The sequence below is a fragment of the Macaca nemestrina genome, chromosome 13 (assembly GCF_043159975.1).
Source record: "Macaca nemestrina isolate mMacNem1 chromosome 13, mMacNem.hap1, whole genome shotgun sequence".
Taxonomy (NCBI): Eukaryota; Metazoa; Chordata; class Mammalia; order Primates; family Cercopithecidae; genus Macaca; species Macaca nemestrina.
Window position 1 is genome coordinate 75,118,256 of NC_092137.1, and position 17,585 is coordinate 75,135,840.

The following is a 17,585-nucleotide window of genomic DNA, read 5'->3' on the forward strand; positions in this document are numbered from 1 at the left end:
CCTCCAGCATCTTTTCTCAGGACTCTGTTTTCACTCCCTATAATCTATCTTCCACATTGCTTCCAGCCCAGATGCTGTGTCTTTAAGCACTGATGGGATTCTATTACCTCTCATCCTTTCAGCTGAGCCTTGTCTATTTGCCCAGCATCCTTCCTGCCATTCCCCCCTAAAATCATCTCTCTAGACCAGAGCACTGCATTTCCATTTGGAACAAACCAGTCTCTTCCATGTCCCTGAGACTCCACATTTGCTAGTCTTGACACCTGGACTTTTTTTCTTCTATTTTTTGAGACAGTCTCCCTCTGTTACCCAGGCTGGAATGCAGTGGCGTGATCTCAGCTCACTGCAATTTCTGCCTCCTGGGTTCAAGCAATTCTCCTGCCTCAGCCTCCCGAGGAGCTGGGATTACAGGCACCCGCCACCATGCCTGGCTAATTTTTGTATTTTTAGTAGAGACGGGGTTTCACCATGTTGGCCAGTCTTAAACTCCTGACCTCAAGTGATCCAGACACTTGGGCTTTTAATCACCGAGTTCTTAGAGAATAGGAGACTTGATATTACAAGCAGTGCGTTTAGAAAACTATATTCTGGATTTACTAGGTATCAGGCTCTGAACTAAAGATTTTGCCCATTCTACATCATGATATCCACTGTGCTGATGAGGAAACTAGGGCTCAGAAAGGTCCAGGACCACAGTGTTTCCAAGCCAGCCTCAGCATGCTACCATGCCCTTCTCATGCGGATTGTTGGAGGGGTATACCTATGGCTTTATGTCCATTAGGATGAGAGGATCAGGCATGACAGCCCTCACATTTGGGATGGCCTTGGATGGAACCCCCTGGCAATATTTCATAGTGACCTTTTCCTTGTCTTCTGTGACACTAATGGCATCTGTGGACAGATGTGGGGTTATACCTTGTGTGTGGAGAGGATAAATCATCCAGTTCCATGTCAATTCATTTATAGTCAGATTTCCTGGTGCTAATTTGCCTCTTGACTACTTTTCCCCTGAATTTAACTCCAATCAAGTACAGATGTCTTATTTTTTAATCTTTCTGATATATTTTGGATGTCAGAAAGCCAGTTTGTCTAAGGGCATTTTAAACTTAGCACATTCAGTGACTGTTGCGAGTGGTGGAGGTTTGTCAGGCTTCGGGACTTGCCAGCCCCTTTGAACATCTTTCTTACGTTTTGGAACTTTTCTGCATTGTGGCTCCTCACCCTCTGAGCCCACTTTCCCAGATTCTCTTGCAGTGAGGGCATGGGAATGTGATCCAATTTCTGCCAATCAGCTGTAAAGTGCCAATTTGGAAATAAATACCATAAAAAAGGAGGTACCATGCAGAATTCCTTTTATCGAGGGTGCTGAGAGACAGATATTCAGCTGTCAAAGGTGGCTGTGGCACCTCCAGGCTAAATAGCATCCCATGTTCAGTGTCAGGAATGTGGGCAGAGATGCTAGCCCAGTAGCCATAGCAATAGCATCTCCCCTGGCAGAGTTTAGTGGTATAACTCGAGCATCATTCTTGGCTGGGTTAGCCTCTGAGCCTGATCCTCTGCCCCCCCTGAAGAGCCTGCAAGGGACTTAAATATTCTTCAATAAACTCCTTTTCTGTGTAAATTAGCTTGAATGGGTTTTGTTTCCAATTGTGACAGATAAAGTTGGGTGTTGTGTGTCCATGTGGCTTCCACTTTTCTATTTTAACTGCTTTCCAATGCCTTTCTTTCCCAATCCCTCAAATACATACATTATAGTTGAACTATGAAACACAGGGCACAGTTTTTTTTTTTTTTTTGAGACGGCGTCTCACTCTGTTGCCCAGGCTGGAGTGCAGTGGTGCGATCTCAGCTCACTGCAACCTCTGCCTCCCAGGTTCAAGTGATTCTCCTGCCTCAGCCTCCCAAGTAGCTGGGACTACAGGAGCCTGCCACCATGCCCGGCTAATTTTTTTGTATTTTTAGTAGAGACTGGGTTTCACTGTGTTAGTCACGATGGTCTCTATCTCCTGACCTCGTGATTCACCTGCCTCGAATTCCCAAGGTGCTGGGATTACAGGCGTGAGCTACCGCGATAGGGCACAGTATTAAATGTAATAAGACGCATAGACTCATGAGTATTTACATGCAGGACAGGCCCACCCTCAGTCTTAAAATTTTCTACTTAATACCATCACTTGTGATATGCTGCAAACTTGATAATTCCTAATTAGAAAAAGGAATATTTGGAAGTTGGAGGTCATTTGGCAAAGTGGTCTCTTCCCAGGACACAGCTCCCTGAAGCCTGATGGCTAGGCTCAGGTCAGTCACATGTGGGACTGGCACCAGCAGTATCCTTGTGTAAGATCAGGAAGCTGCATTTGCATCTGTCAGACCACCCTTGGACAAATCTAGCCTGTCGCTGTGTGTCTTCCTCCTTCAGAACTCCACTATGTATAAAGACAGACACATGTTTGGCTCCGAACGATAGGCTTTTCTATTCTGTAATATTTGTTTCATGCGTTTGTTTATATCTCTGACTTAACAGTTAATCCCACATTTTGTGTTTCTTTTTGTATTTCACTTTGAGGAGAGGGTCCTGAACACTGTAAGGGTTTACTAATCTTTGCTGATAGATTTCCTTCTTAGGAAGGAGACCGTCTGTCTCTTCAATTTTCAGCATCCCTGCGTATGCGTGTGTGTACATGTGCATGAATGTATATGAGAGAGAGAGAGAGGGAGACAGAGAGAGAGAGAGAGATCTGAGATTCAATAAATAATAAACTTGAGGAATGGAGTTTGGAGGCAGAAGAACTACAGAAACAAGTCAGCCTTATGTGGGTAGTCGCCCCTTAGTTTGTCGTGTATCAACTGGAGTTTATAACAATACTTTTTTTTTTTTTTTTTTTGGAGACGGAGTCTTGCTCTGTGCCCCAGGCTGGAGTGCAGTGGCGTGATCTCCGCTCACTGCAAGTTCTGCCTCCCGGGTTCACACCATTCTCCTACCTCAGCCTCCCGAGTAGCTGTGACTACAGGTGCCCACCACCATGCCCGGCTAATTTTTTTGAATTTTTAGTAGAGACAGGGTTTCACCGTGTTAGCCAGGATGGTCCCGATCTCCTGAGCTCGTGATCCGCCTGCCTTGGCCTCCCAAAGTGCTGGGATTACAGGCGTGAGCCACTGCACCTGGCCTATAACAATACTTATTCCAACCACTTCCCAGGATTGAACTTTGTAAGATATAACATGTACTTAAAGTTCCTTATGATTATTATCCGGTTCACATGAAATGGGACCACAGAGGGGAGTGGAGAAGAGGCATTAAAATTAGTGTGTGAAGAAAGGATCATAGCTGACCCAACCCCACTGGCTTTGGTTTTACCCACCTGGAGACAATGCATTTTGTAGCACCAGGCTATCGAATTTCCATCTGATTCTAGGCAGCAGGCATCCTCCTCTTAATTCCCCTTCACCCACCTCAGTCAAATCCATCAGTTCTACCTCTGACTTCACAATACCTAAACCCATAACCTTCCTCCCTGCCCTACTCTCATCTTGGCTTAGGTCCTAGTCTTACCTTATAGCTTCTGCCTCTCCCTGCCTTTGGTCTCTGACCTCTTTCCCTCCCCATCCACATGAACTGCAGTTAAGGCCCTAAAAAAGCAAATGTGATCGTATAATTGTATAATTTCCTGCTTTAAGAATCTTTGGAGCCCGGCGCAGTGGCTCACGCCTGTAATCCCAGCACTTTGGGATGCAGGCGGATCACGAGGTCAGGAGATCAAGACCACCCTGGCTAACACGGTGAAACCCCGTCTCTACTAAAAATACAAAAAAAAATTAGCCGAGCGTGGTGGCGCGGGTGCCTGTGGTCCCAGCTACTTGAGAGGCTGAGGCAGGAGAATGGCGTGAACCTGGGAGGCGGAGCTTGCAGTGAGCCGAGATCGCACCACTGCACTCCAGCCTGGGCAACAGAGCGAGACTCCGTCTCAAAAAAAAAAAAAAAAAAAAAAGAATCTTTGGGCTGGGCTTGGTGGCTTACTTCTATAATCCCAGCACTTTGGGAGGCCGAGGCAGGCAAATCACCTGAGGTCAGGAGTTTGAGACCAGCCTGGCCAACATGGCGAAACCCTGTCTCTATAAGAAATATAAAAATTAGCCGGGCATGGTGATGTGTGCCTGTAATTTCAGCTACTTGGGAGGCTGAGGCAGGAGAATTGCTTGAACCCAGGAGGCGGAGGTTGCAGTGAGCCGAGATTGTGCCATTGCACCCCAGCCTGGGCGATAGAGCAAGATTCCATCTAAACAAACAAACAAACAAACAATGAACAAACAAATGAAGAATCTTTGTTAGACATCTAAGTCTATATATTTATGGTATGTCTGTATCTGAAGAGGGAAGCCCAGTTATGAGGCTGTTCCAGTCAGGTGAGAGATATTGGGTGTGTGATCTAGGGTAGACAGAGAAATGGGAAAAGATTTGGGAAATAATATATAAAACTATGAACTCTATGTGTGTGTGTGTGTGTTGTTACACAACATGTGAACATTAGTCATCTCTAAGATTCTTCTATGAATCCATTCAATAAATGTTTATTGCCTGTCTGCTGTGTGTCAGGAACCATTTTAGGCACTGCAAACATGAAAGAATGACATAGACACAGACCCTGCCCTCTTTTAGCTTATCATCTATTGAGGAGAGGAAGAACATAGCAAAAATAAACAGGAAATCAACCAGGGCCAAGTGATAGTGACTTGGGGAACTATTTGAGATAAACCGGTCTACCCTCTGATGAGGTAGAAGGTGGGGACTTGACTCTGGAGGTGGGAGCTAAGACTCAGGACCAGACTCTAGATTAGAGTTCTAGATTTAACACCTGGAAGTCACTGCCCCTTTCTATGGCAATGACTCAACAACCTGTTACCAACCTTTTTCTAGAAATTTCTGCATAATCTGCCCCTTAATTTGCATGTAACTAAAAGTAGGTAGAAACATGAGTGCAGAACTGCCTCTGAGCTGCTACTCTGGGAACATGGCTTATGGGGTAGCTCTGCTCTGCAAAGACCAGTGCCTCTGCTCCTGATGTACACTGCCACTTCAATATAAGTTGCTGTTTATTTTATTTATTTTTTATTTTTTTTTCTGAGACAGAGTCTCGCTCTGTCGCCCAGGCTGGAGTGCAGTGGCGCGATCTCGGCTCACTGCAAGCTCTGCCTCCCGGGTTCACGCCATTCACCTGCCTCAGCCTCCTGAGTAGCTGGGACTACAGGTGCCCGCCACCGCGCCCGGCTAATTTTTTGTATTTTTAGTAGAGACGGGGTTTCACCGTGGTCTCGATCTCCTGACCTTGTGATCGCCTGCCTCGGCCTCCCAAAGTGCTGGGATTACAGGCGTGAGCCACCGCGCCCGGCCATAAGTTGCTGTTTAATGTCACCCCCTTGCCCTTGAATTCTTTACTGGGTGAAGCCAAGAATCCTCCCAGGCTAAGTCCAAATTTTGGGGCCTGCCTGTCCTGCATTATGAGGAGGTATCTGAGTGGAACCTCAATGAGGAAGAAGAATGAGCTGGAGATCAGCCTGGAGAAGGATATTCTGGATAGAAGGAAAAGAAAGAGCAAAGACCTTTGGGTGAGAAAGAGTTTGCATTTTTGAGGAAAGCATGCTAGTGTGAATGCCAAGCAGTGTTCTAGGGGAAGATCTCAGGAGGTGTCTAAGGGCATGGAGAGAAGTGGTCAGATGCAGGGTCTGTGTTATAGGTGGAATCAACTGCTTGCTGATGGATTGACTGGCTGTGAGGATGAGTGGCAAGAAGGAATCGAAGATGAGTTAGGGTGGATGGTGATGCCATTTGCTGAGGCAACTGGGGAAGAAAAAGATTTGGGAAGAAAAGTTAAGTTCAGCTTTGTACATGTTATGTGTGATATGCTAGTCACTTCAGTGGAGATGACAAATGGCAGCTGGAGAAATAAGCCTGCAACTCCAGGAGAGGTCCTCGCTGTAGATTTACTGTCGTGAGTCATCACCATGTAGATGATATAACAGTCATGGGGCTAGGAAGTTAGTTTCTCCTCAGGGAGTCTGAAACTGTAACTAGTTCAGAGAAGAGGGTGGAGGACAGCCCCGAATGCCCCAGCATTTACCAATAGAGCAAGCAGGGACTGAGGAGCCTGGGGAGTGAGGTTAGCTGGATACCAGCAGAGTGGAGCACTGGTGCTCTTACTAAGTGAGGAAGGTGTGTCCAGAAGGAGGATATGATTAACTGTCCTCAACATCCCTGAAAGGAGGAGTAAGACAAGGGCAGGGAAGAGAATGCAAGATTTGGCAACAGGTAGGTCATTATGATGACTATGACAAAAGCAGTTTGAGCTCAATTCTGTCTGGAGTATAGGAAAGGAGGGCTGAGGACGTGCATTTAGAAGGGTACATAGTTCTCAAGAAATTTTTCTGAGCACATCTGTAATCCCAACTATTTGGGACGCTGAAATGGGAGGACTGCTTGAGCCCAAGAGTTCAAGACCAGCCTGGGCAACATATCGAGGCCCTGCTTTAAAAAAAAAAAAAAGAAGTTTTGTTGAGAGGCTAGATGGATCATGGATATGTTTTTTTCCCCCTGTTCATCCATGTCTTCTTATTTTTCAACAATGAGCATTGATTACTTATATAATAATAATTTTAAGTCTATACACATTGCAGACAGCACGCCACTGTTTGAGAGAAAAACTCCTCCTCAGTAGAACATGGCAGACCTTCATCTTCCTTCACTGAACCTTTTCCAACCTTAGGCTTGCCATTCTCCACCGGCGCTAATGTCATGTCTCTTGAAATCAGTATTGAAGTCAGTATTTCATTCTTGCCAGTTTCCACTGTGTGTTTAAATTTGGAGTCTGGTGTCTAGCATTAGCTGGGGCGGGGGCTTCCACTCCTCTCAGCATTGGTAAGCCCCCTCATCCACCTCATCCCATGTCCAAGATCATCCAGTTACAGACTTACCATCTACCCAGTTCATTCACGGCATCAGTCCCAGAGCTGTAGAGATGCTTTTTTTCCATCTCCTACTTCTCTGGCTTTTAGCAGCACGGGATAATGGAGCAAGCGAATAGGACCTTAAAGTAGAGGGACAGGGGTTCTCTTCCCCATCTGCTACTTATTAGCTATGTGACCTCGTTCAAGTCTCTTTTCTTTTTGAGACAGGGTCTCCCTCTGTCATCTAGGCTGGAGTACAGTGGTATGATCATAGCTCACTGCAGCCTCAAACTCCTGGGCTCAAGCGATCCTTCCACCTCAGCCTTCTGAGCAGCAGGGACTACAGGCACACGCCACCATGTCCGGCAGATTTATTTATTTTTATTTGGGAAGATGGGGGTCTCACTATATCGCCCAGGCTGGTCATGAACTCCTGGTCTCAAGCAACCCTCCAACCTTGGACTCCCAACGTGCTGGGATTACAGGTGTGAGCCCTAGCCTGGCCTCAGTTTCCTTATCTGTAAAATGGGGTTAGTGAAACTCACATCTTATCAGTGGTGTGAAGGATGGGCCGACTCTTGTATTGCCTGCTGTAGTGCAATCAGCCGCTAAGGCGGCTCACTTTCCAGCCGTGCTACAATAGGTAAGAACTAGGATGCTTTAGACGTGTGACTGGGCAATGGGAGCCCCTCACATGATCCCGAGATGCCAGACAGTGTCTCTCCGCACAGGGTGTGCGCTGGTCCAGTGACCCGTTTTTCCAGTCGCCCCACACCTCGGGTCCGCGATCACGCTCCCCCCACCCATAGCCGAGCCTGACGCGGCGGTGGCTCATGCGCCTTTCCGTCCTAGCCTTTAGCCACGGACCACACGTCCCATCTCAGGCGCCCCGCCCCGCCCCCGCCCCCCGCCCCCGGCGCGCCTCCACAGGCAGCCGGCTCGGGTGTCTGAGCGGCCGCGCCCGCGAGCCGTGAGCGCTGATTGGCCGCGACGCTGCGGCGGGAGGCCCGCGGGCGCACACACCCTCCCCGCGCAGCCAATGGGCGTGCGCACGTCACTGACCCGGAGGCCCCCGGGCCGGCAGCCCCTCAATAAGCCACATTGTTGCATGAAACTCCGGCGCAGGAGTCCCGGGCCGCCGCTGGCAACATCGTGTCACCCAGCTAAGAAAATCCGCGGGCCGGAGCCACGCGCCTGTGAACCAGAGAGGTCCCACTGCCGGAGTGGAGCCGGGCTGCGATTCTTCTCAAGTTGAGCCTCAGTGATCCTGTGGCCGAAGTTAGCGCCTTGACGTGGGAAAACCGGACACGCCGCCAGGAGAGAACTGAGGCGCCTGGTAGCAGTTGTGACACCAAAATCCCGTCTCTGGAGACCCGCGCCCTCCGCCAGCCGGGCGCACCCTAGCCGTTAGCCCTCTTTGTGCGTCGTTCGGACTCCCAGCTCCCGGCCCGGCAGCCGAGCCCCAGCACAAAGCAGTCGGACCGCGCCACCCGCCTCCCCGCTTGCGCCCCCGTTTCGGTTTCCCAACTCTGCGCCGTCGGGCCGCGGCAGAATGATTGCCTCGCATCTGCTCGCCTACTTCTTCACGGAGCTCAACCATGACCAAGTGCAGAAGGTAAGTCAGCGCGGGCGGGGCGGCAGGCTGGGCTCCGGCAAAGTGGCGTGGCCTCCAGGAGTCTTTTCCTCGACCCTGCGGGGACCTGCTTCCTCCCTACTCGGGGCCCGGGACGCGGAAAAAGTTTGGGCAGCCGGGACACTCCTGGGCGCCAGGAGCCACGTCCGCTAGGCATGGCCGGCGAGTGCGCCCGGGCGGGGAGCCGGGGTCGCGCTCCGCCTGGCGCTCTCCCTCCCTGCGCTCCCGCACGCGCTCACGCTCTCTCCCTCAACCCCTTTTTCCCTGTTACTGGAGGGGCGGGTAACCCCGCAGGTACTCAGGGATTGCTGCGCCCACGTGGGAGGGAGCCCCCTTCTGCAGCGCGAGTTCCGGCGAGAGCACGTGGAGAGAATCGTGGCTGCTGGAGGCTGCTCCGCTGCCGCGTGGGGCCGCCGGTGGCAGTCTGCGCTCGCGGACCGCCTGTAGGAGACCAGCGGTTCCCTTCTCCTTCCCTGCGGCCCTGCGGGGGTGGGCTTGGGGAGAAGCTGATCCGGGAAGGAGTAGGAAAGGGGCAGAGGAACTCCGCCCGCCGCGCCCCCTCCCCGGAACTGTGGCGCCCGGAACTGAGGCTCGGCGAGGGGCGTCCCCCATCAACCCCCGCCCCCCCAAATCAACCTCGGGACCGCCCAGCCTCGTGTCCTCAGGGCCTGCCTCCGAGTCTCAGGGGAGGACTTTGGTTGTTACTTTCTGGTTTGCCCCAGAAGTTACTCGGAGAGGGCCAACTCTACGCGTTCCTGGATTACTTGAGATTCTTGAGATTTGTGCCTTCCGAAAATGAGCTTTTTTTCCCCTTAGGCCTCGACCTGTCTGTGCCCACCTCGCTCTCTGCAGCTCCCTACGGCTGAACGCTCGTCCTGGCCGGTTCATTTACATAAGAAAGAGCCTCAGGCCAAGCAGAGAATCTCTCATTCCCCGCCTCAGGGTATGGGGGTGGGGATGGGGCCGGGCAGGGCCAGGGGCGCCCTCAGAATTGAGTTTCTGAAATGCCTGGGATTAGGGGATTGGCTCCTGGCCCGGGCCTGGGCTACGATTTGAGGTAGGGGACAAGTTGGGAAGGGATTAGCGGGAGGGAGGTTGTTTTAGAGCTGTGAGGCAACTGTGTGTTGCTCAGTTACATACTTGAAATTTCAATGTCTGACGGGAACATATTTTTGGGAAAATGTCTTGCCTTTATCGTTCTGTGCGACAACCTGCTCATATTCCCATTCTGGCGGTCCCGAGGGCATAGGAGGCATATTAATGTAGCGATGGCGCGTGAACCTCCGAGAAAAGCAGGAGTTACCCAGCCTCAAGTCTGGAGGAGCGAGCAGAGGCGGTTGGTTTACTTGGGTTTTACTGTTTGTAAATGGCTGTTATTCTCTAATTCCTGGGATGTGGCTCTGCACCTTGATTCAGTTTACTTAAAAACGTGCATTTGAGCTGGCAGGATCTTGGTAACTTCTCAACTTCCAAGAACTCTTGGGGAAGGCTATCATCTCTTGGCAAGTCCTAAAATACACAGTGAAGCATCCTTAATCCCAGGGAGTTCTTCTCCTTTGGGGATTACCCCAGGACATTTGAATCCTTGCATAAATGTACTCAAACCAGAGGAGGGCACTAGGACTGGAACCCCGTTGGAGTTATACCACTCTCAATCTTGGAATGGGGGTCATCTGTCTGCTCCCAGAGTGGAACGGGAATTAGCGAGGGTATCTGGAAATAGTTGTAATCCCTGTCTTGTGGTTTATTAACTATAGCACCCTGAGCCTCTTTGGACAGCCCGTTCGTTTCTTTTTGTAAAATGCAATAATAACAGTAGACTTGTCCACTTATGGAGTTGCGATGATTAAGCACTGCAGTGTGCAACTGTCATTCCTGTAGGCTTCTTTTCTCTACCCTTGCAGCCACCTGTCAGTTTCAGAAGTGTCCCTGAGGACCTTTGGGTGTATTTCCTCTAAACTACCAATGGGGGCAGAATTGAATCAGGCCTTTAACTCTGTAGGTGTCAGAACCTGGGATTTGACTCCCAGCTTAGTGGCAGTTACATAGAAAGCAGAGAAAAACTCAGAGAGTATCTTGGAACCATCTTTCTGAGCTGCCGTTGGAAAGAAGAATAAAGAGGGAAGACTGAAAATTTAGTAAAACTTTAGAGTCTTTTGAAAAGACCTTTTGGGCCGGGCGCGGTGGCTCAAGCCTGTAATCCCAGCACTTTGGGAGGCCGAGACGGGCGGATCACGAGGTCAGGAGATCGAGACCATCCTGGCTAACACGGTGAAACCCCGTCTCTACTAAGAAATACAAAAAACTAGCCGGGCGAGGTGGCGGGCGCCTGTAGTCCCAGCTACTCGGGAGGCTGAGGCCGGAGAATGGCGTGAACCCGGGGGGCGGAGCTTGCAGTGAGCTGAGATCCGGCCACTGCACTCCAGCCTGGGCGACAGAGCGAGACTCCGTCTCAAAAAAAAAAAAAAAAAAAAAAAAGAAGGAGATTTCAGAAGGGTCCAAATCAAAAGGTCTGTCACCCAGGCTGGAGTGCAGTGGCCGGATCTCAGCTCACTGCAAGCTCCGCCCCCCGGGTTCACGCCATTCTCCGGCCTCAGCCTCCCGAGTAGCTGGGACTACAGGCGCCCGCCACCTCGCCCGGCTAGTTTTTTGTATTTCTTAGTAGAGACGGGGTTTCACCGTGTTAGCCAGGATGGTCTCGATCTCCTGACCTCGTGATCCGCCCGTCTCGGCCTCCCAAAGTGCTGGGATTACAGGCGTGAGCCACCGCGCCCGGCCAAAATCTCCTTCTGATAAGATATTCTGGGTTGTAGTGTGAGGACAAGGAAGGCTTGGGTTCACCTGCCCAATGAGGTCACTCGTCATATCCTGATGGACAAGCCCAGTGTTTTGGGGCATGAGAGATGAGAATAAGGGTTATTTGCTCACTTTTGCCAGTTGACACTTTGGAACTCAGGAGTGACTGCAGAGCACCTACTATGTACCTGGCACTGTTCTAAGCTCTTTAGGTATGTCAGCTTGTTAACATTCAAGTCAATCCCATGAGGTAAAGACTGATTGTTATTAGCATCCCTGTTTAACTGAGGACAAGGGGTAACTTGCCCAAGGTCACCAGCTTTTCTGTACGAGCTGGGAATTGAAGCCATGCATTTGGCTTTAGAGCACCATGCTCTTGAGCACGTACTCGCCTGTCTCTGGGGAACGTGAGCAGGCTCCTGGCATGGGCCTGTGCCCACGCCCACTCCTGGCTGCTGGTAGCACCCCCACCCATCATGACCACAGGTGGAACTAGCTCTTCTGTTGGTTTGATAAGTGGCACCAGTACCCTCTGGCAATTCCAGCTGAGAGTCCTGGATTCATTTTCATCAACTCTCTTTGTTAACTGGTCTCTGGGTTACCTTGGAGGCCTCCTAAGGGTGTCCCTAAAACTCTGGAGCCAGACTGGATCATTTCAGGAGCCCTCTACAGCTCTTCATTGCCTCTCGCTTCTACCCCCCAGCTCAGCCTCATCTTCCTCTCCATGCTTTCATTCCTCTGTCTTGCCTGTTCACACTGGGTCCTTTTGCCCTTGCCATTTTTGTGGCCCTGAACTCTGCTTGGCTTCTTTCCACTTAACCCCTTCCAGCTCAAATGCGGTTTCCTCTCTTAATTTTCTTTCTGCCTCCTCCCGCTCCTGGGTGCCAACATTAGTGTGTTTGAACCTTGCATGACATTTGTTTCATTCCACCATCTGTTAGAGTCGGTGGTTTTCGGTTCGGGTTCCTTCTTCAGGGCAGGGAGAATCTCGGCTGTTAGGTTTGTTGCTGCCGTTCCTGGCCACTGGTGAGGTGCTCAGTGAGTACAAGAGTAAAGGAGGAGACCTTTCTGGAGAAAGAAGCTAAACCAGGGCTGCAGGAAGTGGAGGAGCTGGGCGCGGGCGGCTAGTCTTAGGCTAAAGGGATGGTATATGGGTGGACACTTAGAGGGAGGGACAGTTCTCAGCTATCTCTTCATCCAAAGCATGACCTGAGTCCAGTTCTGAGGAGGGAGAGAGAAAGGGAGGAGTTTCCTGTCCTTCAGCAATCAAGACTGTGTGTCCTCCCTGTGGACAGATAGAGGATTCTTTCTATTAATTGAGATAAGTTAGTATACAAGATGCAGGATTTTGTCTCTTAAGAATGGAGAATCAGGGTTAACCATAGAGAAAAAATGAAGTATATACTCCTTCTTCTAGCCATTGACCAAATTGTTTTAATACACATAGACTGGTGACATTTGCACTGGAATCCTGTATAGACATAGTTCATGTAGACTCCTTGTTGTATGAGCAAGGGGTGATCTTCAATGCTGGGCTTGAGGAATATCTTGGAAGCGAAAAGATTTAACAGAGACCCCAAGAGTCAAGAAAGCCAAGAATTTTAATGCTTGTACAGTGAGTGCAAGGCCTTCTGAGTGTGATGTGGGAGACAGAAACCCAGACACTTTTCAGTTGTCTAGAGAGATAAAGCTCCAGGAAGAGATAATTTATGGCCGCTAAGTCAAAAGAATGAATTACCATGAGTGGGGTGGGAGTTAGAGGCCTCAAGAAACCTTGGCACATTTTGGGCACCTACTGTGTGCCATGAGTCCGCACGTATGGGATTAGACTATCAAGAGTAAATTGCTGATTAAAACTTTAATATTTTTGTCTACGTTAACTTTGATTGGGCAAACTGACATTGACAGGTACAATTCACTCTATTTGTTCCATTTGTAACATCTTGTTAACCTAACTCTGTCCCTTTCTCTGCTCAGAAGACAACTGATGATAGTAGGAATACTTTGTAGCTTTCGTTAACCATCCATTTGTTTATATTGCCAAACTTCTATGTCAGAGAGAGCTAAGAAGCACTTTTTGTGTGTGTGTGTGTGAGACAGAGTTTCACTCTGCCACCAGGCTGGAGTGCAGTGGTGCAATCTCAGATCACTGCAACCACCAGCTCCTGGGTTCAAGTGATTCTCCTGCCTCAGCCTCCTGAGTAGCTGGGACTACAGGTGCGCACCACCACACTCAGCTAATTTTTGTATTTTTAGTAGAGATGGGGTTTCACCATGTTGACCAGGATGGTCTCGATCTCTTGACCTCATGATCTGCCCACCTTGGCCTCCCAAAGTGCTGGGATTACAGGCATGAGCCACCGCGCCTGGCATTTTTTTTCTTTTGAGATGGAGTCTTGCTCTGTTGCCCAGGCTGGAGTGCAGTGACGTGATCTCAGTTCACTGCAACCTCCACCTCCCAGGTTCACACCATTGTCCTGCCTCAGCCTCCTGAGTAGCTGGCGCCCGCCACCACGCCCGGTTAATTTTTTAAATATTTTTAGTAGAGACGGGGTTTTTCACTGTGTTAGCCAGGATGGTCCCAATCTCCTGACCTCGTGATCTGCCCACCTCAGCCTCCCAAAGTGCTGGGATTACAGGCGTGAGCCACTGTGCCCAGGCTTTTTTTAAACATCACTTTTCAAAGATGAACTTTTCCAGTACCCAGGGGAGTTTGGGGCAATTGGAAGTCTTTTTCCAGGGGGAATCAGAGCAACACAAACCACAGTTGGCAGTGGGAGTAAGGAGATCTGATAATTGAAAGACCTTGGAGCCCCAGAAAACTGGCTTCCTTTGTTCAGATACTTCCGGTTTAAAAAACCAAATCTTGATAAGAGGTTCCTCATTATCTATCGTCGTTGAGCTTTGAAGTCAGCAGGTTTGGTTTGTTTTCCAACACTGTATGTTGACGGTCTTTGCCTTTTCAAAGCTGTGGGGGTTGGGGTGTGGCAAATTAAATCCCATAGCTCACTGGACACGTCTTCATATCACACTCTGTGGATCACACATCATTCTTCTTTGCGCTGGAGTGGCTCTTTCTGCTTATCTCTAAAACAGTTTTCTCAGCCTTGGTGCTATTGACATTTTGGGACAGATACTTTTTTTGGTGAGGGGCTATCCCAGCCTATCATAAAGAGCAAGAATGTCCACCTTACTCAGATTTCCAGAGACAAAGCCTATCTTTTAAAAATTCTTCATTTAGAGCAGTAGTTTTCAACTAGGAGTGATTTTGCCCCCAGTGGACTTTGGCAGTGTCTGGAGACATTTTTGGTTGTCAAAACGGTTTGGGTGAGTGTGTGTTACATCTAGTAAGCAGAGGCAGGTTTGGATGAGTGTGTGTTACTGATATCTAGTAAGAGAGGCTAGGAATGTTGCTGAATATCCCACCATGCACAAGATAGCTCCCCACAACAAAAAATTACCTGGCCCAAAATGTCTACAGTGTCAAGTTTGAGAAACTGCTTTAGAAGAACATGGTCCATACCCCCCACCCCCTTCAGTTTTCAGGTGTATTGCTGATGGTCATACAGCAAGTTAGTAGCCCTAGTTGGGACCAGAGCCCTGAGTTCTCAACAGTGTGCCATGTCATGGGATGGTCATAGTGGGAAATGGGCTTCTACAAAAGATGAACTTAAGATGAGGTCTACAGTTCACAGCAGTCTGCAGATGCCCACAGTCCCTTGCTGGGGGGCAGGTTTTCAGGGGACAGGAGCTAGTTGCTGTTTCTGTATTTTCAACCCGAGAAATGTGGGCAATACAAGTGCTCCAGAAAGCCAGCAAAGCCAGCAAGAGAAGTCTGCTCAATTGTCCTTGGGAGATGCTCACCCTGGTGCTGCTGGAGTTTCCATGGAGGCTGGGCATGAGCCAGGCTTCCCAACAAGGCAGACATGTGAGCTGGTGTAGTGGGAGCTCAGAAGGCACTTGAGCCGGGGAGTAGAGGAGAGACGTCAGTGACAGTTACTGGGAGAGGCTGTTTGATGAGCTGGAGTCAGGCTCCCTGGGGTTGAACTCTGGCTGTCTGCATAACATGCAGTGTGAGCTTGGGTCAGTTATTCAACCTCTCTAGGCCTCAGTTTCTTTTCCTGATAAAATGTAAAGATTGTTTGGATAACACTTTAATATAGTATTTGTAAGAATGAAAGAGAAAGAGGGTTAAAAAGTGTGAAGCTCTGAGAACTGTGCCTGACATATAGTCAATGCTTTACGTATTAAGTATTGGTACTTAACAATGGTTCAACTTAATGATTTTTTTGACTTTACAGTAGTGCAAAAGTGATACGCATTCAGTAGAACTTGTACTTTCGTGTTCATATAACCATTGTTTTGCACTTTCAGTACAGTATTCAGTAAATTACATGAGATATTCAGCACTTTCTTGTAAAATAAGCTTTGTGTTTGATGGTAGGTTAGGTGTATGAAATGCATTTTTGACTTACTAATCGGGACATAACCTCATTGTAAGTCGGAGCGTCTGTACATAATGAGAGACACAGTCTTAGATGTCCCACTGCACTGTCCGCCTGGACAGGAGCAAAAAGAGGCCCTGCTTTACCCTGGATAATTCTCAATAGCTTCTTTTAGAGTAAGTGGTTTCAGGTCCATTTGAGTCTCTGTCTGACATTGGATTGAATCAGAGGACAGAGAAGTCAGAAGGATGGAAAGTTCCTGAAGCCAGGGAAGAAGGATGCACCCACCCTGCTTCTTTGTAGAGGTTTCTAAAACCTTCTTTTTCCTGGGCTTAGGAGATCCATCCTTAAGCTCTTCCTCTAAATTGCTTTTCTTCTGGTCTTCTACGGAGGTGGCACCCCCATTCGAGGTCTCTGGGATGCCTGGGACATTGCGCCTCAGGTTGAAGCATCCTTGCGATGCCGCAGGAGACACAGCTGTGCTGAATGATCAGTGTTAGTTCCAGCTCCTTTTCACTGGAGAAGCCTAACCTCTCTCTCCCCAGTAACTAACCCAGAGAAGAGCAGAGGCTTCAGAGGGCAGTTGTGGAGGCTGCTTACTTGGGATTTCGTATTCTTGTGCTGTGGAGTTTGTCATTAAATACTTGTTCACTCATCCTCACATCTCTCCCAGACCCCAGCTTTCCACAGGGGAAATCATTTGCAGTGCCCTGTGCTGAAGAGTCACAGGACCCGCTATGATAGGTTTGGCCCCACCGACCCCTGGAATTTCACAGAAGGGAATGGCCATTCTCACATTCTTTCAGCAGATTGGGTGAGGTTCCCTGGGCATCCTGGGCTTTGGCAGACAGCTCTTTGCCTCTCATACAGCTGTTGAGCTGAGCCCAGGGTGCCCTGGGTTCTTGATGAAGCCCAGGGGGATTCTGCATGTGGAACCCATATCCTCCATCCCACCTCTTGAACAGCCGTTGCCTTATCCACGTCAGGAGTCAGGAGTCTTGGCCCTGTTCCAGTGAACAGAGAATCTCATTTCCCCTAAAATGCTGCCCTCTTTTAGGGGTGGTCACTCATTTTGTTTGCAGATGATCTCTAAGCATTTCCCGGACATTCTTTCCCGCCTTGGTTAAACCTTATCTCAGCATTAACCAGGAGAGTGAGTCAGGCTCTCAGAACCTGGCTCTGGAAGCCCTTGGGGCCCACCCACCTCCCGCCCACCCAGCCTTCCTGCCTTTCCACCATTTCTGCCCTGGATGCTTGGAGGTGGTCCATGTTCTTAAAAGGCCTTTTCCCAATCCCTTCCTTCTGGCATCTCCATATTGTCTGAAGGAATAAAGCCAGATGAACCATCTGACAGCTTTAATTAGGGTTAAATGAGGGCATTCGAAGCTGCCACTTTTCCTTCTTTCCCATTTGAGGGACTTCCTCTTCCTGCTTCCTGTTTCCTCCCAAATTTTTCTGTCTCAGTCCCCTCCACGAAGTCCTGTAGCCTCTTCCCATCAGCTCTATGTATAGTAACACAGGCCACCCTCAAGCTGCCCTCCAGGTAGGTCCTGTTATTATCTATTATTCAGATGAGGAGACCAGGCACAGAATAGGATAGTACCTTGCCCCATGGCAAGTCAGAATCCAGACCCACACAGTCTGACTCCAGAGCCAGTGCCCTTAACCCCCAGCACAAAGCTGCAGGGACAACTAGAGACAGTCATTTATGTTTCAGTTTCATGGGATATGAGTCAGGTATCAGCTGGGAAGGGACCTTTGGGACCACATAG

At 49.3% G+C, this 17,585-nt stretch overlaps 1 protein-coding gene across 2 annotated transcripts in view; it reads left to right on the plus strand.

Annotated features, from left to right (window-relative positions):
- Positions 1-8,033: 8,033 nt before the first annotated feature.
- Positions 8,034-17,585, plus strand: part of LOC105465311 (hexokinase 2) — a 55,240-nt gene continuing 45,688 nt past the window's right edge. Inside the window, exon 1 of one of the 2 annotated variants that reach the window (XM_011713717.2) lies at positions 8,034-8,554. In XM_011713717.2, the coding sequence (XP_011712019.1) occupies positions 8,492-8,554 (63 nt within the window). In that variant the 5' untranslated portion in view covers positions 8,034-8,491. Of the gene's footprint in view, positions 8,555-9,495; positions 9,516-17,585 lie in introns of those variants that run through there. The other variant, XM_071076968.1, reaches the window with a different exon arrangement.